The following is a 27640-nucleotide window of genomic DNA, read 5'->3' as shown; positions in this document are numbered from 1 at the left end:
GTTGGTCAACCAGTCAGTGAAAACTCCAAACTATAAAACAATAACTAACGGACGAAAAAAACCAATAAATTTCCAATAAAAACCACTCAGTAGTCTCAAATGCTACACAACAGCACTGAAGACTTAAACCCAACAAAAGTCAGCTAAACTTGAGAAAAACAAAGAATTTTCTAAAGCAAAGGAAGAACCAAGCAGGAGTATGAACCGACAAGGAACGTGGCTGAGCAAGAAATGAGACGTCGGCGTCGGCGTCGCGGTGAAAGTTACCCCTTCTACTACTACCATGGAGGGGGTTCTGACGTAGGCACTGACCCCCTCTCCTCCTCCTGTGAGAATGGATACGCGACAATATTGTTCAAATAGCAGTGTATATAGTTTAGTGTAAAAATTAAATCAGATCCCTCGTTATTGAAATTCTACTAGACAATTCGAAGTAATAAATAATACTGCCCTAACCATCGGCAAGGTACCAAGCTATTATTTACCCGTAATAATGCGAAAGAAAATATTCCTACAACAGGCGGAAAGCATATAAAATATAAAGCTACACAGCATTTATTGCTAGTAGTAGCTGTCATAAAAGTATTTATCAGTATGAGCATTAAAAAATAATGTTATGCTAGTAAAATCTGCAGTATGTTTAGAAGTCTGTGTATAATCTACAGGATTCACCAATTTTAAATAACAGCCACAATAAAGCAATTTCGTCTTAATTTCATAACAATTGAACACATTAAAGTAATTTATTGTAACTTGTAACTAATAAGACTGTAATCTTTCTTCCAAATTTAAATGCTATTACTATGGCGTTTTTCAGAACCTAATAATTATTACATTATCATAAAGCAGCTGGCGTAAAATTACAACCGTTAATGAACTACGGCCGACATACAAAATAGTATAGGTAATACACGAGTACTTAATTAAGGTGCGAACACAAGAACTTAATAGTATATTACATAATAATAGTATATTACATAACAAGATTAGAAAGTTAGTCATTACATATTTTTAGACCATGTTTGAGGTGCGAGATTTATCGAGATTATAAATGGTCGAGAATATGTATAACCCAACTTTCACTAGTGCTTTGAACAATACAAAAAACTACAAACACTACACTACAAAGACTAATATTATTTTCTTAATTAAAACAGACATTGGATATTTCTTTATTTTAGGCGATGCCTTAAATTTAAAGTTGATATTTACTTTGGGTTTATAGTTTTGGTCGTTGAAAATTAAAATAGTTGACAAAACAATAACAAATCTTTGTTTGTTTACGTCGGTGAAATCCCAAAAAGATAGTCAACATTACTTTCGCACAGTAAACATTATTTTTCTGTAGTAAAGAATGTAATGATGGATTTTCACAGGTAATAAACTTACGACGAAAACAGGTCATTTCACATTAGTGTAGCGAAAACACATTTAAGACTGAGTGCATAGTAAAAATTAAAACACCGTAACGACTTAATTTGACATTTACGAACGAAAAAAATGGAAAAGTTGTTTATTTCATATTATACTATTTTTGATTATTTGTTAATCAATTAGGGAAAACGTAACATTTTAAGAAGAATTGATTTTAGTGATAATCCAATCAGGCAAATATAAATTTATTTAGTGTGCATGTTTGCTGTGGTGGGGTTATTGCAACATATTTTATACTGTATTTTATAATTATGGAAATCGTAGATATATCGTAGGCCTTTGTTATTTAACCTCTCAAACACCAAGAGATATGCTCGGTCCCCTGCTGGTACTTTGGGCTAACAGATGGATCTCTTTCCACAAACTGTCAATGAAACGTTTACGTTTTTAAGTGCCTATAAGTTATTGTTCGTTGGTATATTTTTATGAATCATACTAAATGTAGTTTTACTCTACTGTAATGTATTTACGTTTTTAGTAAATATGCAATCCGGAATTATACACCCCAAAACGTTTTTTATGAGCAAGTTTCATCGTAAATTAAATTTCAGGAACCTAGCTTGTCATACCCTATGTATATATTTTTAAGATTAGATTGCTGGGGAAATTATATAAATCAGTTCAGAAGATTCAAGACGACTAAAGTTGGAGCCCAAGTAATTGTCCAAAAAACACATAGATAAACGTCCATGAAGTTTTTACTGTAGTTTTACATTAATGAACCACAGTACAGTAGGTATACAACCTATTTTTGGTCCGAAAAAGCGTACATGTTTGTCGGGGAGATGGTGTAAGAATTATTTAGGATAAGTCAATCACTCTTAATTTACCCAGATTGGAAGGTGGGGAAGATCTCTTACCGTTTTTAATTTATAATCGTTTAAAAAAATGTGTTTTGTCGTTTTTAATTGTCCGCAATTTTTTTATTGTTGGGGGAGTAGAAATTTGAAAATGTCACTTTTGAAAATTTTCTTGATTATTCAAAATAACGTTCAACATCTTCTTCAACCCAGCCCCCTAGGGTGGTAAGGGGGATTGTTGGAAATATCCTCGGAGAAAATATGCTCCTGAGTAAAATAATACAATAATAAGAAGTTTGTAAAATACTAAACACTACAGTCTTATGTGATTTTCAGATGTCCCCCATCTTGAATTTCGGGTTTGGGGGGTTAGGACGTGAAAATGGGGCTTATGAAAATTGTAAGGGTTATTTTTTGGTAACGTTGTACTCTATTGTAAAATTTTAATTCTTTAGCACGATTCAGAACTTGTTATATCCGCATACCAAAGTCGGCCACTTTCAAGGTTATTCCCTAGAAGAATAACAAATGGGGGGGATTCCATATTTCAGAGGGGAAGTTTAATATTATAAAATGTCACTTTTCGAAAAAGGTGCAAGACCTACAATCGTGCCGAATCTCAGATCCCCAGCTAATCTAAAAGTGGGGCTATATTATAAAATGTCACTTTTCGAAAAAGGTGCAAGACCTACTATCGTGCCAAATCTCAGATCCCCAGCTAATCTAAAAGTGGGGCTATGCACCTGTAAGAATAACATGGGAGGGGGTAATTCAACATTTGGGGGGGGGGGGGTTACTATTTTCAAACGTCACTCTTTGGAAATGAACAATATTTGCAAAAAAAAATTGCTGAGGTATAAAAAATTAGCGAAAACCATAAGAAATTTGAACGAAATTTACTGTTTTTGAAAGAAAGGGTGTTTTTTAAGAGTGAAGGGTTGTTCGGAAAACGCCTAACAGTGTTTTGTAGAAAATGTAATTCCTGACCTTGAATAATATTTGCTAAAAGTTATTATTTAAGTATGAAAAAATAGCGAAAACCGATAAAAATTTGAAAGAATTTAGCAAATCTTTAAAGTAGGGCGTTTTTTTAAGCCCAAGGAGTGCGATTTCCGGAAAAGGGTTTTGTAGAAAATTTAATTTCCTTTCGCTAAGATCCTTTCAAATATTTTCTAGCTCTTACCGTTTTCGAGCTACATCCGGTTGAAAAAAAAGTGTTTTTTCGTTTTCAGAGGTCCGCCATTTTGGATTTTTGGGGGGGTTAAAATTTGAAAATGGGAATTTTGGGAATTTCACCGGTAATGTAAGATCCGATACTACAATACTACCAAGTTTCAAGTCTCTAGCACGTTTCTATGTGGTTTAGATGAGCATACTAAGGTCGGCATTTTTCAATGTTATTCTCCATAAGAATAACATGGGGCTTGTAAAAGTTGTAAAAAACCTTTAAATTTTGACATTAAACCTAAGTTTTGGGGGTTAAGGAGTAAAGATACAAAAAAACATTAAAAGAGTAAAATATAAAGTAAAGTAAGAAAAATACAGAGCATTAATAATATCTGCAAAAAGAAATTATTTAAATATGAAAAAATAGCGAAAACCGTAAAAAATGTGAATGAAATTTACAAAATTTTGAAAGTAGGCCGTTTTTTGAAGCTGAAGGAGTCTGATTTTTAGAAAACAGTAGGGGTACCGTGGATCTAGGCCAAGTAGGCTACCCCCAGATCGAGGCCAAAACCACCCCTAGTGTTGTAGTTTAATCTTCAGAGGTAGTGAATACATATATGTTGAATGTTAGGGGTTGTTAGGGGTAGTTTTGTGGTATTTTTAATTGTTCTGGTTGGGGTTAGTGTGAGGTTCATGGGTTTGATCCTAACCCTGTAGGGGATGAGCTAGAGGTTTGCGGGTTTGATTCTAACCTGGTAGGGGATAAGTTAAAGGTTCATGGGTTTGATTCTAACCCAGTAGGGGTTAGTGTGAGGTTCATGGGTTTGATCTTTACCTAGTAGGGGATAGCCTGAGCTAGAGGTTTATGGTTTTGATTTTTTGTAAAAAAAAACATTTTATTTTATTTTATTCTATATATATATGCTGTAGTGTATAATAAATGTTAAACAAATGATAATTCATGTATCCAATGTTAAAAACAGCTGAAAGAAGGGTTAAGTAGAACTTTACTGTTGAGTATAAAAAACGGCCTTTGTAAAGGCCACCAAATGTTGAATGTTAAATTTATATTTTATAGATGCCATGTGTTTTTGGGATGATGGGTAATCTGAATAATGCTTCTTTTTGTGGTTGGTTGTGTGTGGAGCTGTGTATGAGTTAGAGGTTCATGGGTTCAATCCTTTCTAATCACTAAACATTTTATTATTGGTTGGGGTGATATGTTGATTTTTGGTATGGTGTTGTATTGTAGTGGGAGTAGTGTAAGCTCTTGATCTTAGAGGTTTGTGGGTTTAATCCTTATCAATCACCAAATGTTTTATTTTTGGTTGGGGTGATATGTTGAGTTTTGGTATGGTATTGTATTGTAGTGGGAGTAGTGTGAGTCCTTGATCTCAGAGGTTTGTGGGTTCAATCCCGACCAATCACCAAATGTTTTACTTCTGGTTAGGGTGATATTTTGAGCTTTAGTATTGAAGTAGGAGTAGTTAACTTGTCTAGAATGTGGATCTATAATCCTATGGGATTGAGGGTATGATCTTTACCAACCACTGTCTGTATCATATACGGTTGGAGTGATTTTAGTGTTGTATTGTAGTTAACTGTCTGTGTATGCCTTTAGAGGTTTATGGGTTTGATCTTAACCAATCTATAAATGTTTTATTTTTAATTGGGGTGATATGTTGATTTTTGGTATGGTGTTGTATTGTAGTGGGAGTAGTGTGAGTCCTTGATCTTGGAGGTTTGAGGGTTTGATTCTTATAAATCACTAAATGTGTTATTTTTGGTTGGTATGATATGTTGATTTTTGATATGGTATTGTATTGTAGTGGGAGTAGTGTGAGTCCTCGATCTGGTTTGTGGGTTTGATCCTTATCAATCACTAAATGTTTAATTTTTGGTTGGGGTGTTTTTTTTTGTTTTTATGGTATTGTATTATAGTTAACTGTTTGTATATGAATCTATGATTCCAAAGGTTTATGGGTTTGATCCTAACCAATCAGTAAATGTTTTATTTCTGATTGGGGTGTTATGTTGATTTTTGGTATGGTGTTGTATTGTAGTGGGAGTAGTGTGAGTCCTTGATCTCAGAGGTTTGAGGGTTTGATTCTTATTAGCTACTGCTTGTATTATATTTGATTGGGGTAATTTTTAATGTTGTATTGTAGTTAACTGTTTGTGTATGCCTCCAGAGGTTGTTGGTTTAATTCATATCATTCATCAATTGTTTTATTTTCTCTTACTATGGGTTTAGTATGTAATAGGGAATTAACTGTTTGAACCTAGGGTTATGGGTTCAACTCTTATCAACCACTGATTATTTCATTTTTGGTTATTATGATTTTGTATGGTGTTGTGTTCTAGTCAACTGTTTGTGTATGAGTCTAGGGTTGTGGGTTTGAATCTTATCAGTGAGAGTAATATTTTTTATGGTTGTGTAATATGTTTCTGCCAAATTAATTAGCTGTGATTTTCCCTTCTAAGATTGTATCTTTAACATAACCTTACTTGTATATGTATTCTGTATGCTTTTTTGCCAATGGTTCCTGCTAATGAATTAACCTTACTTGTGTTTGTAGGAGCTATTATTGGCTTTTCTGCCAACTTTTCCCTCCAAATAATATAACCTAACTTTATGTATTGCATATGTATCTGTAACATAACCTTATTTGTGTATGTAGGAACTGTCATCTGGTTTTCTGCTATTTGCTTTTCTGTTAACTGTTTCTGCCAAGTAACATAGCCTCACTTTATGTACTGAATATGTAGGTTTATTAAATAAATATTTTAGATATTCTGCTGAAAAAATAAGGAAAACAACTGTGAAAGCTAAAATGGTTTATTTATAATATCTATATCCTGTGGGGTGGTATTGCATCATCTGAAACAAAAATTATAATTAGTACACCACATCTGGTGTAGTAAATAGGTTATAACTTGAAAAAATTCCTGCATGCTGATTGGCTATAATAAGCTCTCTTCTGATTGGCCATAAGTAGGTGATCTGTGTAGTCATTGGTTACCCCCACCCCTCCCCTATTGTATATATATTGCTCTGTGTCACTATTGCATCACTTTGTTCTTAGTGATTGGCGAAGATGGATGTAAGTAATGTAGCTGCTCAAGTAGTTGATCCTGTAAACGTTGTAGAAGATTCTGTTGAAGTAGCTGTCCCTGTAAATATCTTAGATAAACATGAGAATTATGTAAAGAAATTTAGAATTCATGGAATTAATACTGTTTTTAAGTTTTCTAATCCTCCTGCTGAAACTAGTGAGATTGATTGGCTAAGATAAGGGTTTGGTCAAATTGTAAATGAGATGAAAGAAGTTTGTGAGGAGGGTGATCAATTGGGCTTTACTTTGCGATCTCTTAACCTAAAAAGTAAAGAGGGGTTTGTTGCTTTTCGCCCTGCAAATGAAGTTAATGAGGATGTTTTGTGGCAAATCTTTGGGGGAATTTTACAATCAAATTCTGAATCAATCAAGTCCACAGATACATTTCAAGTTGAATGTACCCGAGTTAATCTTCCTGTAGGTTTGGGTGGCCGTAAAAGATCAGGCTTGTATAACACCTTTGATGACGAATGTAAAGCTAGGACGGGGATTGTTGTAATTAATAATAAAGATAATTTGTGTCTTCCCCGTGCTATTGTAGTGGCTATAGCCAATGTAACTAAAGATCCTGAATATAGTGCAGTTAGAAAAGATAGAGCAAAAAGACAGACTGTTAGGGCTCAAGAACTTGTATGTAGAGCTAGAGTTGAGATGCCTGAGGGTGGTGCAGGTATTTATGAACTTGAAAAATTCCAGGACTTGCTTAAAGACTATAAAATCACTGTGTACAACTACAATGCTAAAGGTAGGGATGTGTACTTTGAGGGAAATGTAGAGAACCCCAAGTTTAAAATTAACTTGTTGTTTCATAACCGACACTATAATGTAATTACTAGCCTGACAGCTGCTTTTGCTTGTGTGTACTTTTGTGAAGCTTGTCATATTCCATATGATCACAAAGGTGAGCACCGTTGCTCAAACATTTGCTCACAATGTCAGACTATCTCACCCCCTTGTGTAGAGGAGTATGGGGGAATAACTTGTCTAAAATATAACATGACTTACAAAAACCAAAGCTGTTTTATTGCACATCTAGCTGATAGATGTAAAAATGTAAAGAAATGTCTAGATTGTGGGAAACTAGTTTGGCTTAGAGAGAGGTCCAAGCCTCACAAGTGTGGGGAGGTATTTTGTAATCCCTGTAGAGCATTTAAAGATTCAAACCATAAATGTTATATGAAACCCAACAAGGGTAAACCTAAATCTAAAGATTACGTTTTTATTTTCTTTGACTTGGAAACCCGCCAGGATGAGTTCCTGCCCTCTGACCCTGAAAGTAAAGTACATAAAGTTAACCTGTGTGTCTCTCAGCAATTTTGTTACCAGTGTATTGAGGGAAAATTCTGTATAGCGTGTAAAAACCGTACACGAGTGTTTGATTCCAGCCCTATTAACCAATTTATGAACTATGTAATGTATGTGAGAAAGCAGTTTAAACATGTCTGTGTAATTGCACATAATGGGCAGGGTTTTGATTTTCAATTCTTGCTAAAGTACCTGTTGGAAGAAACAAAATTCACACCAGAACTTGTAATGAGGGGAACCAAAATTATCTTGATGAAAATTGACAATGTGAGGTTTGTGGACTCACTAAGCTACTTCCCCATGGCTCTGTCTGCTCTGCCTAAAGCCTTTGATCTACCTCCAGAGAAAAAGAAAGGCTTCTTTCTCCATCTCTTCAACACATTGGCAAACCAAAACTATGTGGGTCCTATGCCAGCTAAAGAGTACTATTGTCCTGAATCTATGTTTGAGAAATCCCATATTGACTTTGATAAATGGTACAGTGAGCAGGTTGCAAACAAGTATGAATTTAATTTTAAAAAGGAGTTGCAGGAATACTGTATGTCAGATGTTGATATCTTGGCTCAAGCCTGTCTAAAGTTCCGCTCAATCTTTCTAAAAGAGTGTAATGTTGACCCGTTTCTTGAGACTGTTACCATTGCAAGTGCCTGCAATCTAGCCTTCAGACGAAACTTCTTAAAACCCAACACTATTGGCATCATCCCTAAGAACGGCTATCGATTAGTAGATAATCAATCAGCAATTGCACTCCAATGGCTTTCTTGGGTCGAGGAAACCAACGGGGTTAGAATTGATCATGCCGGACGAGGCAAAGAAGTCAAAGTTAATGGGATGAAGGTAGATGGGTTTGATGGTAGAAACATCTATGAGTTCCACGGGTGTTACTGGCATGGATGCCCTAAATGTTTTAATTATAACCGACACACCCCGTTGAAGGAGGATCCCTCTGATTTATTTCATCTCCGTTATGAGAGAACCATGGCTAAAAATGCCAAGTTTACAGAACATGTGTTGGTAGAGATGTGGGAATGTGAATTCCGTAAGCTTAAAAAGGATCAAAAACTTAATCATCTAGACAGTCTGCCTATCTTGAACAATCTCCCACTAGACCCACGACAGTCTTTTTTTGGAGGTAGGACAGGCAATGTGAAATCCTATCATAAATGTGTTGAGGGGGAAACTATTCAATATGTTGATGTTTGCTCTCTCTATCCGTATGTTTGTAAGTATGGGAAGTATCCTGTAGGCCACCCAACTATTTATGTAGGGGATAGGGAGTGTCGTGAGAGAGGTATGGAAGTAGAGGGTTTGTTAAAATGTAAAGTTTTGCCACCTCATGATCTATATCACCCTGTACTCCCTATAAAAATGATCGATAAATTGATGTTTGTGTTGTGTAGGACTTGTGGGGAGATGATGAATCAGGGAGAGTGTAACCATGATACCGATAATAGGGCACTAGTAGGGACTTGGACTATGGATGAGATTAGGAAAGCTGTAGAGAAAGGGTATATTGTATTGGACATGTATGAGTTATGGGAGTACCAGGTAGCGACTTATGAAAATGGGGGTTTGTTCACCGACTTTATTAATAAATTTCTTAAGATGAAACAGGAAGCTTCGGGCTATCCAGAGTGGTGTAAGACTGAGGAAGACAAAAACAAGTATATTGCAGACTATTTGGGACATGAGGGAATTAAGCTGATAAAAGAAAAGATTGTTAAGAATGGGGGGTTAAGATCATTGGCAAAATTGATGTTAAACAGTTTCTGGGGAAAATTTGGACAGAGGGAGAATCAGACTAAAGCTACAATTGTTAGGGACTCCAAAACACTTTTCCAAATGCTCTCATCCTCTGAAATTAAAGTTAATAGGCTCCAAACCGTCAATGAGGAGGTTGTAGTTGTTTCTTGGGAGTATTTAGAAGAGGTAGGAGAGCCTCTAAGCAACATAAACGTTTGTATCGCGGCCTACACCACTGCACAGGCTAGACTCAAGCTCTATGAATATCTTGATGCCCTAGGAGCTCAAGTATTGTATTATGATACAGACAGTGTTTTATTCTATCACCGTCAGGGCCTGTATAGAGTCCCTACAGGAGATTACCTCGGTGAAATGACAGATGAATTAGTAGATTATGGACCCGGTTCTTATATCACTGAACTTGTCTCTGGGGGGCCTAAAACCTATGCATACCTTGTCTGGTCAACCAATCAACAGAAATTGATCCCAGTCTGTAAAATCAAGGGCCTCACCCTCAACTTTAAAACATCAAAGGTTGTAAACTTTGAAAAACTGAGAGAAATGATCCTAAGTGAAGTAAAACAGTCAATTGAAATTGAAGAAAACAGAATCAGAAGAACTAGAGATAGAGATATTGTTACCATCACTGAGAGCAAAGTGTTTAAAATCACGGGGCCTAAGAGAAGGTATGAAGGTCAGTATGACACTCTACCTTTTGGCTACAGAAAAGTCCAAAGAGACTTGTAAATAACTTTGTAACTTTTCATTGTAAATAACCTTGTAAATTTCTTTGTATATAACTCTCCTAATAAAAAAAAACAAGTCTATAGATAAATAGAACACTGGTTTCCTATGATAGGCACAGACCAAAAACCTAGTGAATTGAGGAGCTCAGATTGGAAAGAACCTGTGCTACTCCTTGGAACGGTTTGGTGTATGTGTACTGTCACCTGCTTAAAGGCTGGGCTAAGCCGATGTAAGTCCTGGAGTGGATGATGGGTTGGCCTAAAAACCATAAAACGCTGGTTTCCTATGATAGGCACAGACTATAAATGTTAACCTTGAACTAACTTTGGCTGGATTACATAACTAAATCTATAGACTTGACAAAAAAAAAGCTTTGTTCAAGTAAGGGAGAGGGTGTTTATAGCGACTACCAGGTAATCTGGACTGGCTATAAACGCTTAACCTGGCCTCACTTAATGAGGGGATAGTCTCAAACCCTATCCAATACAAAGCTACATCATATGTAACAGGTGTTAAGACACATAATTTCCATTATGGAAGGCATAGCGGAAGAACTATACCAAATGTTAATGTAACTCTTAGAGGATCAAACGACCTGTATAAAGATGATATAGAAGAGATGAAACCTAGTGGAAAGCTTGTAAACTACAACAAAAAGTATAATGGACAACTGAAATCGTTATTACAGATGGTTAAACCCAACAACTTTGCATCTTGATAGGGTGGTTCATTCAAAAACGTATGAGGAGAGAAGGTTAAACTCCTACTTAAATAAATCCCCATAAGAGCCTCTAGTTATGGAGGATGATTATAGCACTAATCTGTAAATAATACAATTTTACCATATTGGTTTTACACTTGAGGTGTTAAAGACTCAAAAACAAGAAACTAGTGTTGTATTGAGTGAGAAATCAAATTATAGCCCATATTTAATACTTAATAAACATTCCAAGGTGCAAAGGTAACGTTATCACTGCTACCCGCAGTGTTATCCTGTAATAGTAAATAGTACATTTATTCGTGACAACACCCTACCTGTGATTTATGAGTGTAACGTGTCTGTGTGTGTGTATAAAGCCCTCTGATTGGCCCTCAAATGACTGACTTCTGTTGAAAAACAAATATTCTTGACAATGGTACATATTGATGTAACAGACTTTGAAACCTTGGTTGTAGTAAATAACAGCTAATTCGGACCGGGGAAAGGCAAATTAACCCATTATCATAGGCAAGCCACAACAGCGATACAAATATTAACAACCACTAAAAGGCAAGTATATTTTAATTCTGAGAAAATATTAAATAAAACCTGTTGTTAGACTACAAGTTTACGATAGCTAGACTGAGAAAGGTGTGGGAGTATGTAAAAATTTTATAGGAAACTCTAGGAAATGTTTATACATGTTTTGGTAGCAATTGTTCCTCCAAGACACAAATACACCATCAAGACATGAACATCAAGAGCCCCCTATGATAGCTAAACCTTGTAGATATCCTAAAAATTCTGTAATCACAGGCTATGGAACCTTATATGTGGATAATAATATATGAGTTAGTATTGGTAAAAATATGCTTGTTTTGGCCAAGAACCCCTTATGAACCTGAAAAATTAAATACCCAAGTCTATTTATTTATGTACCTTTTCTAATCTACGGCTGGTAATGTAATCCATGTTTATTGATTAATAGAGGGGTTTCTATTACTTTCGTCCTATTTATCATCGGTGTTTTGAAGACTATTGTAAACACATTATCTTATTGCATTTGTACCCGAATGTTCCATATGACTCTCAGCTATAAATGTAATGCGACACCTATTGTCTATACCTCTTTTAAGTTGTCACTGTTTTGAAAAATATTTAATGTTAAGCAATAGTTTTAATGGAGATGTCTCTTAGATTGACATAACATAGATACACTTGAAGTTCTAAGTAATGCCCCTTTTACTGTTTTCGAGGTTCTACCGTACTCTGAATAAATAAAAAAACCTCTTTTAAAACACAAAACCCACCAATATTCAACGTATACTCTAATGACCGAGGAATGTACAATTCATTCAACGACGAATGCAAAACAAGACAGGGAATAGTTGTTATAAACAACACTGACAACTTATGTCTAGCTAGAGCAATAGTGGTAGGTAAAGCCTATGCAAAAAATGGATCCACAAATTCGAGGTATTTATGAAGACAAGAGCATGAGACAAATAATTAGGGCAAAGAAACTTATAGCTAAAGCATGTGTAGGAATGCCTGAAGAAGGATCAGGTATCTCTGAACTTGAAAAGTTCCAGGCACACTTAAACAAATATAGAACAACCGTGTATAATTACGATAGCAAGGGTCGGGATTTATATTTCTTTGGTGGGAATAGTGATGCAAAATTTAAAATTAACTTATTTTACCATGATAACCACTATAATGTTATTACCAACTTAGCCGCCGCTTTTGCATGTGTACTTTTGTGATGCTTGCCATGTCCCATATGATCACAAAGGAGCCCACAGATGTTCAAACATCTGTCCATCTTGTCACACCTTCTCTCCTCCTTGTGTAGAGGAAAATGGTGGCATATCTTGTCGCTATTGTAACCGCTTTTTTTAAAAAATGAACGGTGCTTTATTGCCCATCAAAGACAAATTTGTAAAACAATTAAGTTCTGCCGAGGGTGTGAAAAAAATGATATTCCCAACTAAACGTAAATCAACTCATGTGTGTGGAGAGGTATATTGTCACCCTTGTGGTACATTTAAAGATCCTAATCATAAATGCTACATTTAGATGGACAAGAAAACCCCTAAAGACCGTGACTACCTATTTATTTTCTTTGATCTGGAAACACGCCAGGATGGTTCCATACCCTCAGATCCTGAGACTAAGTTACATAAAGTAAATTTATGTGTTTCACAATGGTTCTGTTTTAAATGCATCAATAGGAGTGAATGTGAATCTTGTTCAGAACGTTATAAAATATTTGATAGCAATCCCGTTCAGCAGTTCATGAACTATGTAATGGAAACCTGCAAACATTTCAAAAAATGTCTGTGTAATTGCACACAACGGACAAGGGTTTGACTTTCAGTTTATACTTAGGTATATCCTCGAAGAGACTGAATTCACACCACACATCGTTCCAAGAGGAACTAAAATTATTTTGATGGAGGTTGCTAACGTTAGATTTATTGACTCCCTTAGCTACTTACCCTTTCTTCTTTTTAGGTGGTAAGTTAAAAGCTTTTGGTAAGGTAGATGAAGACAAAGCTAAGTAGCTAAGGGAGTCAATAAATCTAACGTTAGCAACCTCCATCAAAATAATTTTAGTTCCTCTTGGAACGATGTTTGGTGTGAATTCAGTCTCTTCGAGGATATACCTAAGTATAAACTGAAAGTCAAACCCTTGTCCGTTGTGTGCAATTACACAGACATTTTTTGAAATGTTTGCAGGTTTCCATTACATAGTTCATGAACTGCTGAACGGGATTGCTATCAAATATTTTATAACGTTCTGAACAAGATTCACATTCACTCCTATTGATGCATTTAAAACAGAACCATTGTGAAACACATAAATTTACTTTATGTAACTTAGTCTCAGGATCTGAGGGTATGGAACCATCCTGGCGTGTTTCCAGATCAAAGAAAATAAATAGGTAGTCACGGTCTTTAGGGGTTTTCTTGTCCATCTAAATGTAGCATTTATGATTAGGATCTTTAAATGTACCACAAGGGTGACAATATACCTCTCCACACACATGAGTTGATTTACGTTTAGTTGGGAATATCATTTTTTTCACACCCTCGGCAGAACTTAATTGTTTTACAAATTTGTCTTTGATGGGCAATAAAGCACCGTTCATTTTTTAAAAAAAGCGGTTACAATAGCGACAAGATATGCCACCATTTTCCTCTACACAAGGAGGAGAGAAGGTGTGACAAGATGGACAGATGTTTGAACATCTGTGGGCTCCTTTGTGATCATATGGGACATGGCAAGCATCACAAAAGTACACATGCAAAAGCGGCGGCTAAGTTGGTAATAACATTATAGTGGTTATCATGGTAAAATAAGTTAATTTTAAATTTTGCATCACTATTCCCACCAAAGAAATATAAATCCCGACCCTTGCTATCGTAATTATACACGGTTGTTCTATATTTGTTTAAGTGTGCCTGGAACTTTTCAAGTTCAGAGATACCTGATCCTTCTTCAGGCATTCCTACACATGCTTTAGCTATAAGTTTCTTTACCCTAATTATTTGTCTCATGCTCTTGTCTTCATAAATACCTCGAATTTGTGGATCCATTTTTTGCATAGGCTTTACCTACCACTATTGCTCTAGCTAGACATAAGTTGTCAGTGTTGTTTATAACAACTATTCCCTGTCTTGTTTTGCATTCGTCGTTGAATGAATTGTACATTCCTCGGTCATTAGAGTATACGTTGAATATCGATGGGTTTTGTGTTTTAAAAGAGGTTTTTTATTTATTCAGAGTACGGTAGAACCTCGAAAACAGTAAAAGGGGCATTACTTAGAACTTCAAGTGTATCTATGTTATGTCAATCTAAGAGACATCTCCATTAAAACTATTGCTTAACATTAAATATTTTTCAAAACAGTGACAACTTAAAAGAGGTATAGACAATAGGTGTCGCATTACATTCATAGCTGAGAGTCATATGGAACATTCGGGTACAAATGCAATAAGATAATGTGTTTACAATAGTCTTCAAAACACCGATGATAAATAGGACGAAAGTAATAGAAACCCCTCTATTAATCAATAAACATGGATTACATTACCAGCCGTAGCTTAGAAAAGGTACATAAATAAATAGACTTGGGTATTTAATTTTTCAGGTTCATAAGGGGTTCTTGGCCAAAACAAGCATATTTTTACCAATACTAACTCATATATTATTATCCACATATAAGGTTCCATAGCCTGTGATTACAGGATTTTTAGGATATCTACAAGGTTTAGCTATCATAGGGGGCTCTTGATGTTCATGTCTTGATGGTGTATTTGTGTCTTGGAGGAACAATTGCTACCAAAACATGTATAAACATTTCCTAGAGTTTCCTATAAAGTTTTTACATACTCCCACACCTTTCTCAGTCTAGCTATCGTAAACATGTAGTCTAACAACAGGTTTTATTTAATATTTTCTCAGAATTAAAATATACTTGCCTTTTAGTGGTTGTTAATATTTGTATCGCTGTTGTGGCTTGCCTATGATAATGGGTTAATTTGCCTTTCCCCGGTCCGAATTAGCTGTTATTTACTACAACCAAGGTTTCAAAGTCTGTTACATCAATATGTACCATTGTCAAGAATATTTGTTTTTCAACAGAAGTCAGTCATTTGAGGGCCAATCAGAGGGCTTTATACACACACACGGACACGTTACACTCATAAATCACAGGTAGGGTGTTGTCACGAATAAATGTACTATTTACTATCACAGGATAACACTGCGGGTAGCAGTGATAACGTTACCTTTGCACCTTGGAATGTTTAGTAAGTATTAAATATGGGCTATAATTTGATTTCTCACTCAATACAACACTAGTTTCTTGTTTTTGAGTCTTTAACACCTCAAGTGTAAAACCAATATGGTAAACTTGTATTATTTACAGATTAGTGCTATAATCATCCTCCATAACTAGAGGCTCTTATGGGGATTTATTTAAGTAGGAGTTTAACCTTCTCTCCTCATACGTTTTTGAATGAACCACCCTATCAAGATGCAAAGTTGTTGGGTTTAACCATCTGTAATAACGATTTCAGTTGTCCATTATACTTTTTGTTGTAGTTTACAAGCTTTCCACTAGGTTTCATCTCTTCTATATCATCTTTATACAGGTCGTTTGATCCTCTAAGAGTTACATTAACATTTGGTATAGTTCTTCCGCTATGCCTTCCATAATGGAAATTATGTGTCTTAACACCTGTTACATATGATGTAGCTTTGTATTGGATAGGGTTTGAGACTATCCCCTCATTAAGTGAGGCCAGGTTAAGCGTTTATAGCCAGTCCAGATTACCTGGTAGTCGCTATAAACACCCTCTCCCTTACTTGAACAAAGCTTTTTTTTTGTCAAGTCTATAGATTTAGTTATGTAATCCAGCCAAAGTTAGTTCAAGGTTAACATTCATAGTCTGTGCCTATCATAGGAAACCAGCGTTTTATGGTTTTTAGGCCAACCCATCATCCACTCCAGGACTTACATCGGCTTAGCCCAGCCTTTAAGCAGGTGACAGTACACATACACCAAACCGTTCCAAGGAGTAGCACAGGTTCTTTCCAATCTGAGCTCCTCAATTCACTAGGTTTTTGGTCTGTGCCTATCATAGGAAACCAGTGTTCTATGGCTTATTAGGCCAACCTATGCGTCTGCTCTAGGTCTTACAACAGCTAAGCCCAGCCTTGGTGACAGTACACAGACATTTACACTTTGGTCTTACAATAATACATAAGTATTTATCTATAGACTTGTTTTTTTTTATTAGGAGAGTTATATACAAAGAAATTTACAAGGTTATTTACAATGAAAAGTTACAAAGTTATTTACAAGTCTCTTTGGACTTTTCTGTAGCCAAAAGGTAGAGTGTCATACTGACCTTCATACCTTCTCTTAGGCCCCGTGATTTTAAACACTTTGCTCTCAGTGATGGTAACAATATCTCTATCTCTAGTTCTTCTGATTCTGTTTTCTTCAATTTCAATTGACTGTTTTACTTCACTTAGGATCATTTCTCTCAGTTTTTCAAAGTTTACAACCTTTGATGTTTTAAAGTTGAGGGTGAGGCCCTTGATTTTACAGACTGGGATCAATTTCTGTTGATTGGTTGACCAGACAAGGTATGCATAGGTTTTAGGCCCCCCAGAGACAAGTTCAGTGATATAAGAACCGGGTCCATAATCTACTAATTCATCTGTCATTTCACCGAGGTAATCTCCTGTAGGGACTCTATACAGGCCCTGACGGTGATAGAATAAAACACTGTCTGTATCATAATACAATACTTGAGCTCCTAGGGCATCAAGATATTCATAGAGCTTGAGTCTAGCCTGTGCAGTGGTGTAGGCCGCGATACAAACGTTTACGTTGCTTAGAGGCTCTCCTACCTCTTCTAAATACTCCCAAGAAACAACTACAACCTCCTCATTGACGGTTTGGAGCCTATTAACTTTAATTTCAGAGGATGAGAGCATTTGGAAAAGTGTTTTGGAGTCCCTAACAATTGTAGCTTTAGTCTGATTCTCCCTCTGTCCAAATTTTCCCCAGAAACTGTTTAACATCAATTTTGCCAATGATCTTAACCCCCCATTCTTAACAATCTTTTCTTTTTCCAGCTTAATTCCCTCATGTCCCAAATAGTCTGCAATATACTTGTTTTTGTCTTCCTCAGTCTTACACCACTCTGGATAGCCTGAAGCTTCCTGTTTCATCTTAAGAAATTTATTAATAAAGTCGGTGAACAAACCCCCATTTTCATAAGTCGCTACCTGGTACTCCCATAACTCATACATGTCCAATACAATATACCCTTTCTCTACAGCTTTCCTAATCTCATCCATAGTCCAAGTCCCTACTAGTGCCCTATTATCGGTATCATGGTTACACTCTCCCTGATTCATCATCTCCCCACAAGTCCTACACAACACAAACATCAATTTATCGATCATTTTTATAGGGAGTACAGGGTGATATAGATCATGAGGTGGCAAAACTTTACATTTTAACAAACCCTCTACTTCCATACCTCTCTCACGACACTCCCTATCCCCTACATAAATAGTTGGGTGGCCTACAGGATACTTCCCATACTTACAAACATACGGATAGAGAGAGCAAACATCAACATATTGAATAGTTTCCCCCTCAACACATTTATGATAGGATTTCACATTGCCTGTCCTACCTCCAAAAAAAGACTGTCGTGGGTCTAGTGGGAGATTGTTCAAGATAGGCAGACTGTCTAGATGATTAAGTTTTTGATCCTTTTTAAGCTTACGGAATTCACATTCCCACATCTCTACCAACACATGTTCTGTAAACTTGGCATTTTTAGCCATGGTTCTCTCATAACGGAGATGAAATGAATCAGAGGGATCCTCCTTCAACGGGGTGTGTCGGTTATAATTAAAACATTTAGGGCATCCATGCCAGTAACACCCGTGGAACTCATAGATGTTTCTACCATCAAACCCATCTACCTTCATCCCATTAACTTTGACTTCTTTGCCTCGTCCGGCATGATCAATTCTAATCCCGTTGGTTTCCTCGACCCAAGAAAGCCATTGGAGTGCAATTGCTGATTGATTATCTACTAATCGATAGCCGTTCTTAGGGATGATGCCAATAGTGTTGGGTTTTAAGAAGTTTCGTCTGAAGGCTAGATTGCAGGCACTTGCAATGGTAACAGTCTCAAGAAACGGGTCAACATTACACTCTTTTAGAAAGATTGAGCGGAACTTTAGACAGGCTTGAGCCAAGATATCAACATCTGACATACAGTATTCCTGCAACTCCTTTTTAAAATTAAATTCATACTTGTTTGCAACCTGCTCACTGTACCATTTATCAAAGTCAATATGGGATTTCTCAAACATAGATTCAGGACAATAGTACTCTTTAGCTGGCATAGGACCCACATAGTTTTGGTTTGCCAATGTGTTGAAGAGATGGGGAAAGAAGCCTTTCTTTTTCTCTGGAGGTAGATCAAAGGCTTTAGGCAGAGCAGACAGAGCCATGGGGAAGTAGCTTAGTGAGTCCACAAACCTCACATTGTCAATTTTCATCAAGATAATTTTGGTTCCCCTCATTACAAGTTCTGGTGTGAATTTTGTTTCTTCGAGGATATACCTAAGTATAAATTGAAAATCAAAACCCTGCCCATTATGTGCAATTACACAGACATGTTGAAACTGCTTTCTCACATACATTACATAGTTCATAAATTGGTTAATAGGGCTGGAATCAAACACTCGTGTACGGTTTTTACACGCTATACAGAATTTTCCCTCAATACACTGGTAACAAAATTGCTGAGAGACACACAGATTAACTTTATGTACTTTACTTTCAGGGTCAGAGGGCAGGAACTCATCCTGGCGGGTTTCCAAGTCAAAGAAAATAAAAACGTAATCTTTAGATTTAGGTTTACCCTTGTTGGGTTTCATATAACATTTATGGTTTGAATCTTTAAATGCTCTACAGGGATTACAAAATACCTCCCCACACTTGTGAGGCTTGGACCTCTCTCTAAGCCAAACTAGTTTCCCACAATCTAGACATTTCTTTACATTTTTACATCTATCAGCTAGATGTGCAATAAAACAGCTTTGGTTTTTGTAAGTCATGTTACATTTTAGACAAGTTATTCCCCCATACTCCTCTACACAAGGGGGTGAGATAGTCTGACATTGTGAGCAAATGTTTGAGCAACGGTGCTCACCTTTGTGATCATATGGAATATGACAAGCTTCACAAAAGTACACACAAGCAAAAGCAGCTGTCAGGCTAGTAATTACATTATAGTGTCGGTTATGAAACAACAAGTTAATTTTAAACTTGGGGTTCTCTACATTTCCCTCAAAGTACACATCCCTACCTTTAGCATTGTAGTTGTACACAGTGATTTTATAGTCTTTAAGCAAGTCCTGGAATTTTTCAAGTTCATAAATACCTGCACCACCCTCAGGCATCTCAACTCTAGCTCTACATACAAGTTCTTGAGCCCTAACAGTCTGTCTTTTTGCTCTATCTTTTCTAACTGCACTATATTCAGGATCTTTAGTTACATTGGCTATAGCCACTACAATAGCACGGGGAAGACACAAATTATCTTTATTATTAATTACAACAATCCCCGTCCTAGCTTTACATTCGTCATCAAAGGTGTTATACAAGCCTGATCTTTTACGGCCACCCAAACCTACAGGAAGATTAACTCGGGTACATTCAACTTGAAATGTATCTGTGGACTTGATTGATTCAGAATTTGATTGTAAAATTCCCCCAAAGATTTGCCACAAAACATCCTCATTAACTTCATTTGCAGGGCGAAAAGCAACAAACCCCTCTTTACTTTTTAGGTTAAGAGATCGCAAAGTAAAGCCCAATTGATCACCCTCCTCACAAACTTCTTTCATCTCATTTACAATTTGACCAAACCCTTGTCTTAGCCAATCAATCTCACTAGTTTCAGCAGGAGGATTAGAAAACTTAAAAACAGTATTAATTCCATGAATTCTAAATTTCTTTACATAATTCTCATGTTTATCTAAGATATTTACAGGGACAGCTACTTCAACAGAATCTTCTACAACGTTTACAGGATCAACTACTTGAGCAGCTACATTACTTACATCCATCTTCGCCAATCACTAAGAACAAAGTGATGCAATAGTGACACAGAGCAATATATATACAATAGGGGAGGGGTGGGGGTAACCAATGACTACACAGATCACCTACTTATGGCCAATCAGAAGAGAGCTTATTATAGCCAATCAGCATGCAGGAATTTTTTCAAGTTATAACCTATTTACTACACCAGATGTGGTGTACTAATTATAATTTTTGTTTCAGATGATGCAATACCACCCCACAGGATATAGATATTATAAATAAACCATTTTAGCTTTCACAGTTGTTTTCCTTATTTTTTCAGCAGAATATCTAAAATATTTATTTAATAAACCTACATATTCAGTACATAAAGTGAGGCTATGTTACTTGGCAGAAACAGTTAACAGAAAAGCAAATAGCAGAAAACCAGATGACAGTTCCTACATACACAAATAAGGTTATGTTACAGATACATATGCAATACATAAAGTTAGGTTATATTATTTGGAGGGAAAAGTTGGCAGAAAAGCCAATAATAGCTCCTACAAACACAAGTAAGGTTAATTCATTAACAGGAACCATTGGCAAAAAAGCATACAGAATACATATACAAGTAAGGTTATGTTAAAGATACAATCTTAGAAGGGAAAATCACAGCTAATTAATTTGGCAGAAACATATTACACAACCATAAAAAATATTACTCTCACTGATAAGATTCAAACCCACAACCCTAGAGTCATACACAAACAGTTAACTAGAACACAACACCATACAAAATCATAATAACCAAAAATGAAATAATCAGTGGTTGATAAGAGTTGAACCCATAACCCTAGGTTCAAACAGTTAATTCCCTATACCATACTAAACCCATAGTAAGAGAAAATAAAACAATTGATGAATGATATGAATTAAACCAACAACCTCTGGAGGCATACACAAACAGTTAACTACAATACAACATTAAAAATTACCCCAATCAAATATAATACAAGCAGTAGCTAATAAGAATCAAACCCTCAAACCTCTGAGATCAAGGACTCACACTACTCCCACTACAATACAACACCATACCAAAAATCAACATAACACCCCAATCAGAAATAAAACATTTACTGATTGGTTAGGATCAAACCCATAAACCTTTGGAATCATAGATTCATATACAAACAGTTAACTATAATACAATACCATAAAAACAAAAAAAACACCCCAACCAAAAATTAAACATTTAGTGATTGATAAGGATCAAACCCACAAACCAGATCGAGGACTCACACTACTCCCACTACAATACAATACCATATCAAAAATCAACATATCATACCAACCAAAAATAGCACATTTAGTGATTTATAAGAATCAAACCCTCAAACCTCCAAGATCAAGGACTCACACTACTCCCACTACAATACAACACCATACCAAAAATCAACATATCACCCCAATTAAAAATAAAACATTTATAGATTGGTTAAGATCAAACCCATAAACCTCTAAAGGCATACACAGACAGTTAACTACAATACAACACTAAAATCACTCCAACCGTATATGATACAGACAGTGGTTGGTAAAGATCATACCCTCAATCCCATAGGATTATAGATCCACATTCTAGACAAGTTAACTACTCCTACTTCAATACTAAAGCTCAAAATATCACCCTAACCAGAAGTAAAACATTTGGTGATTGGTCGGGATTGAACCCACAAACCTCTGAGATCAAGGACTCACACTACTCCCACTACAATACAATACCATACCAAAACTCAACATATCACCCCAACCAAAAATAAAACATTTGGTGATTGATAAGGATTAAACCCACAAACCTCTAAGATCAAGAGCTTACACTACTCCCACTACAATACAACACCATACCAAAAATCAACATATCACCCCAACCAATAATAAAATGTTTAGTGATTAGAAAGGATTGAACCCATGAACCTCTAACTCATACACAGCTCCACACACAACCAACCACAAAAAGAAGCATTATTCAGATTACCCATCATCCCAAAAACACATGGCATCTATAAAATATAAATTTAACATTCAACATTTGGTGGCCTTTACAAAGGCCGTTTTTTATACTCAACAGTAAAGTTCTACTTAACCCTTCTTTCAGCTGTTTTTAACATTGGATACATGAATTATCATTTGTTTAACATTTATTATACACTACAGCATATATATATAGAATAAAATAAAATAAAATGTTTTTTTTTACAAAAAATCAAAACCATAAACCTCTAGCTCAGGCTATCCCCTACTAGGTAAAGATCAAACCCATGAACCTCACACTAACCCCTACTGGGTTAGAATCAAACCCATGAACCTTTAACTTATCCCCTACCAGGTTAGAATCAAACCCGCAAACCTCTAGCTCATCCCCTACAGGGTTAGGATCAAACCCATGAACCTCACACTAACCCCAACCAGAACAATTAAAAATACCACAAAACTACCCCTAACAACCCCTAACATTCAACATATATGTATTCACTACCTCTGAAGATTAAACTACAACACTAGGGGTGGTTTTGGCCTCGATCTGGGGGTAGCCTACTTGGCCTAGATCCACGGTACCCCTACTGAAAACGTCTAACAGGGGTTTGAATAAAATTTAATTCCTGTTCCTGGATATACTCTCAAATCTTTTTCTAGCTCTTACCGTTTTCGAGCTACATCCGGTTGAAAAAAACGCCTTTTTCGCACTTTTCAAAAATCCGCCATTTTGGATTTTTTTTTAGGGGGGTTAAAATTTGAAAATGTGACTTTTGGCAATTTTCCTGGTGGTTTAAGACCGATACCTAAAATCGTGCCAAGTTTCAACCCCGTAGCTATTCTAGAAGTGGGTAAACATTAGTATACCTGATCAGTCAGTGAGTGAGGGGGTTTAATATTTGGGGGAAAGGATATATTTATAAAATTTACTTTTCCGTAATGGGCGCAATACCTACAATCGTGCAAAATTTCAGATATCCAGTTAATCTAGAAATAGGTAAACGTGATTTAGACTTATACACCTGTAAGAATAACAATGGGGGGGAGGATTTAATATTTCGGGGGGGGGTTGTAAATATTACCCTTCCTTTAGTTAGGATCCCATACTACAATACTACCAAATTACAAGTCTCTAGCACGTTTTTAAACGATTCAGATGACAATAACAAAGTCATCAAATTTCAATGTTATTCTCCGTAAGAATAACATGGGGCTCTTAAAAACTTTCAAATTTTGACGTTAAAATTAAGTTTTCTGGGTCAAGGAGTAAAGTTACGAAAAAACATGTAAAGAGTAAAATTTAAAGTTAAGTAAGGAGAATACAAAGCAATGATAGTTTTTGTAAAAAGAATTATTTAAGTATGAAAAAATGGCGAAAACCGGTAAAAATGTAATAAAAATTTACCAAACTTTGAAAGTAGGGCGTTTTTTGAAGCTGGAGGAGTGCGATTTTTGGAAAACGCTCATAAAGGTTTTGTATAAAATTTAATTCCTGTTCCTGGATATACTTTCAAATCTTTTCTAGCTCTTACCGTTTTCGAGCTACATCCGGTTGAAAAAAAGGGTTTTTTCGTTTTCAGAGGTCCGCCATTTTGGATTTTTGGGGGGGTTAAAATTTGAAAATGGGAATTTTGGGAATTTCACCGGTAATGTAAGATCCCATACTACAATACTACCAAGTTTCAAGTCTCTAGCACGTTTCTAAGTGGTTCAGATGAGCATACTAAAGTCGGCATTTTTCAATGTTATTCTCCATAAGAATAACATGGGGCTTGTAAAAGTTGTAAAAAACCTTTAAATTTTTACATTAAACCTAAGTTTTGGGGGTTATGGAGTAAAGATACAAAAAAACATTAAATGAGTAAAATATAAAGTAAAGTAAGAACAATACAGAGCATTAATAATATCTGCAAAAAGAAATTATTTAAATATGAAAAAAATAGCGAAAACCGTAAAAAATGTGAAAGAAATTTACAAAATTTTAAAATTAGGGCGTTTTTTGAAGCTGAAGGAATCCGATTTTTGGAAAACGTCCAAGAGGGTTTTGTATAAAATTTAATTTCTGTTCCTGGATATACTTTCAAATCTTTTCTATCTCTTACCGTTTTCGAGCTACATCCGGTTGAAAAAAAAGTGTTTTTTCGTTTTCAGAGGTCCGCCATTTTGGATTTTTGAGGTGGTTAAAATTTCGAAATGGGACTTTTGCAAATCCCACCGGTAATACAAGATCTCATACAACAATACTACGCAAATTTGAAGTCTCTAGCACATTTCCAAGTGGTTCAGATGGGTACACGAAAGTCGGCCATTTTTAATGTTATTCCCCATAAGAATAACATGGGGGGGAAACCCTTAATTTCGGGGGGGGTTAAAATTTAAAAATGCGACTTTTTGGAATTTTCCCGGGGGTTTGGGCCCAAGAACTACAAGTGTGCCAAATTTCAACTCCCTAGCACCTCTAGAAGTGGTCTAGAATTTGTATACCTGAGTCAGTTACATATGCGGCTTTATATATATTAGAGTGTGTCTCCCTATACTTCTTCTTCGCCGCGTTCAGTTGCTCATCTCGTGTAGTGTCCAAAGTTTTCGGACGCCCACGTTTCACTTTCTTGGGTCTGCCGGGACCTTTTAGCGAATTTCCCTATAGGGAAGTAGCTATTACCGTAGGTCTCATGGTAAGACTTAGGCCCGGGACCGATTTACTTTTTCATTTTAATGTCCCCAGAGGCCAAAAACACCATTCGTTCAAATTTTTATATATGTATATATATATAGGTATATATATATAGATTTATATATATATATATATATATATGTGTCCGTGAACACGATAACTTGAGTAATTTTTATCCGATTTTGATGAAATTTGGTTTGAAGGTGTAAGGCGGGATAAACTTGAATGAGTTCGCGATCCAGCATGATCGGACCATGGGAACGGGGGTTTACGGGGGGTTTTATGGGGTAAAAATAGGTTTTTTCCATTTTTGACCCAAAAAACATCAAATTTAGCAATTTCTTTCCAAACCATTTTGTAGAGCTTAAAAAAACAAATAATTTAGTATGTTGAAGCGTTATTATGCGCCTAATGGTTACGGAGAAAATTCCAAAAAATTGTAAATTTGAAATTCCCATGTTATTCTTATGGAGAATAAGTAAACTGTTGTAGTTTGCTCGTTTGAGAACATATTTTGATCAAATTTGGAAAATGTTTTTATTTCTTACTAACTATTCACATTAAAAAAAAAAACAGTTTTACCCTCCCTGATGCAGCAAACCTAAGTACTTGTTAAACTAATTCTATTTAAATCAAGAATAAATGTTATATTTTTAAGTAGACATTTCAGTGTAAATCCAATCAGTCAAATAGAAATTCGCTTAGTCTGCAGATTTGCTGCGGCGGGGGTATTTTGGAATTTTGTACAGTCTGGGAGGGGGGAATAATTGATTGAACATCACTATCCGTACGCTCGATCGGTTGGGCTGCACAGTCAATCGAAAACCTGAGTCTCATGATGCAGTACTGACCACCGACAAACGCGGAATTAACCAATAAAACTGAGGCAAGTGTAGGGAAACTCCCACACTCAAAAACCCTAGCCTTGTTTTTACTAGAATCAGAGTCTCTAAGGCGGGTTTCATTCACGGCGTGTGAATCGAATAAATATAAATTTTCTCCGTGACGCCAAAATGCAACAGTCACTAACTGCCCCGTGAACAGGAACCCGCCGTCGAGAGAATCACCAGGCATGGTCTTCTCCAAAGTGGATGACAGATATTTGACGGCCTCATCCAAGCCATCAACGGAAGTAGGGTACAACCCGTTGCACACATGCGAGATTTCCTCGATGGAAACCTGATTTTCTCCAATATCAAAACTCCTTGACAGTTCCTCGGGGTACAGGTACCTGTCAACAAGGCAATACTCACGGCGAGATTTAGTATACAACCGATCGCCATCCGTGAGTATTTGATCGATGGCAGGTGTACTGAAACCACCGCAGAAAACTTGCCAGGCGAGAGCACAGGCTGCATTAGCCATGCACTGAGCGTTGTTGCTCTCGGTGAATCTTGGGTCTCCCTGGTGGAAGGACCCAGTAGCAACGCAAGATAAATCCATAATATATAGCAATAAAGAACGCAAAAACGGCAAAATGAAAGTCCTAATGGGATTAAGCGATCGTGAAACTTTATCGTGTATAGTCAAATTTAGTAGCAAAAATAAGAGCGAGAACCAACTCATTATACTTCATTACCGACTTACGCGTACTACTTTACCCAAAATCCGCCATAGAAAATTTTGTTTGTGGCGAAAACTTTAAAAATGTCACTTCAAGGAGTTTTTATTAAACGTAGGCAGCGTTATAATTATAAATATATGTACGAAAAGTCGTTTTAAAAAAATAAACCCATTTAAAAAATTGAGGAATTTAAAAATTTTTGGAAGTATTGCGTTTTTTAAAGGGCAAGGAGTGCGATTTTTGGAAAACGCTTAATAGTATTTTGTAGAAAATTCAATTCCTGCCCATGAAAAATCTTTCAAATCTGTTCTAGCTCTTACTGTTTTTGAGTTATAGCAGTTTAAAAAAACGTGTTTTGTTAGTTTTTTATCGTTTTTATATATCCGCAATTGTGGTTTTTTGGGGGGGGTTAAAATTTAAAAATGTGACTTTTGGAAATATCACGGATAATTTAGGATCCCATACTATAATACTACCAAACTTAAAGTCCCTAGTACGTTTCTAAACGATTCAGATGAGCATACCAAAATCTTCTAATTTCATAGTTATTCTCCTTAAGAATAACATGGGGCTTGTAAAAGTGGTAAAAAACCTTCAAATTTTGACATTAAACCTAAGTTTTGGAGGTCAAGGAGTAAAGCTACGAAAAAACATGTAATGAGTAAAATTTAAAGTAAAGTAAGGAAAATACAAAGCAATAATAATATTTGCAAA

The 27640-nt window shown here is 36.0% G+C and overlaps 2 protein-coding genes across 2 annotated transcripts; one reads left to right on the top strand and one right to left on the bottom strand.

Moving 5' to 3' along the window:
• Positions 1–6499: 6499 nt before the first annotated feature.
• Positions 6500–10312, top strand: LOC128984019 (uncharacterized). The gene is made up of 3 exons (XM_054403302.1): positions 6500–6577; positions 7101–7187; positions 8012–10312. The coding sequence occupies exons 1-3, from the start codon at positions 6500–6502 to the stop codon at positions 10310–10312; spliced, it is 2466 nt and encodes an 821-aa protein (XP_054259277.1).
• A 6570-nt stretch (positions 10313–16882) lies between these two features.
• Positions 16883–26805, bottom strand: LOC128984018 (uncharacterized). The gene is made up of 2 exons (XM_054403300.1): positions 26393–26805; positions 16883–19184 (listed from the first exon to the last, which is right to left on the bottom strand). The coding sequence occupies exons 1-2, from the start codon at positions 26803–26805 to the stop codon at positions 16883–16885; spliced, it is 2715 nt and encodes a 904-aa protein (XP_054259275.1).
• Positions 26806–27640: the final 835 nt, after the last annotated feature.

The sequence above is a fragment of the Macrosteles quadrilineatus genome, unplaced genomic scaffold (assembly GCF_028750875.1).
Source record: "Macrosteles quadrilineatus isolate MER2022 unplaced genomic scaffold, UCM_ALF_1.0 Scaffold_2__2_contigs__length_208266976, whole genome shotgun sequence".
NCBI classification, from domain to species: Eukaryota; Metazoa; Arthropoda; class Insecta; order Hemiptera; family Cicadellidae; genus Macrosteles; species Macrosteles quadrilineatus.
Note: the sequence above shows the minus strand (reverse complement) of the source record. Positions and strands in the feature narration are given on the sequence as shown.

Bases quoted from the DNA above. Each gene is read 5' to 3' on its own strand.
- LOC128984019 (XM_054403302.1), top strand. From the start codon at position 6,500: ATGGATGTAAGTAATGTAGCTGCTCAAGTAGTTGATCCTGTAAACGTT. The intron at 6,578-7,100 runs GTAAATATCTTA...AATATAGTGCAG, and splicing joins CTGTTGAAGTAGCTGTCCCT to TTAGAAAAGATAGAGCAAAA. The intron at 7,188-8,011 runs GTATTTATGAAC...TTCTTGCTAAAG, and splicing joins GATGCCTGAGGGTGGTGCAG to TACCTGTTGGAAGAAACAAA.
- LOC128984018 (XM_054403300.1), bottom strand. From the start codon at position 26,805: ATGGATTTATCTTGCGTTGCTACTGGGTCCTTCCACCAGGGAGACCCA. The intron at 19,185-26,392 runs GTTAGTGACTGT...ATTTATACTTAG, and splicing joins GGGTTCCTGTTCACGGGGCA to GTATATCCTCGAAGAAACAA.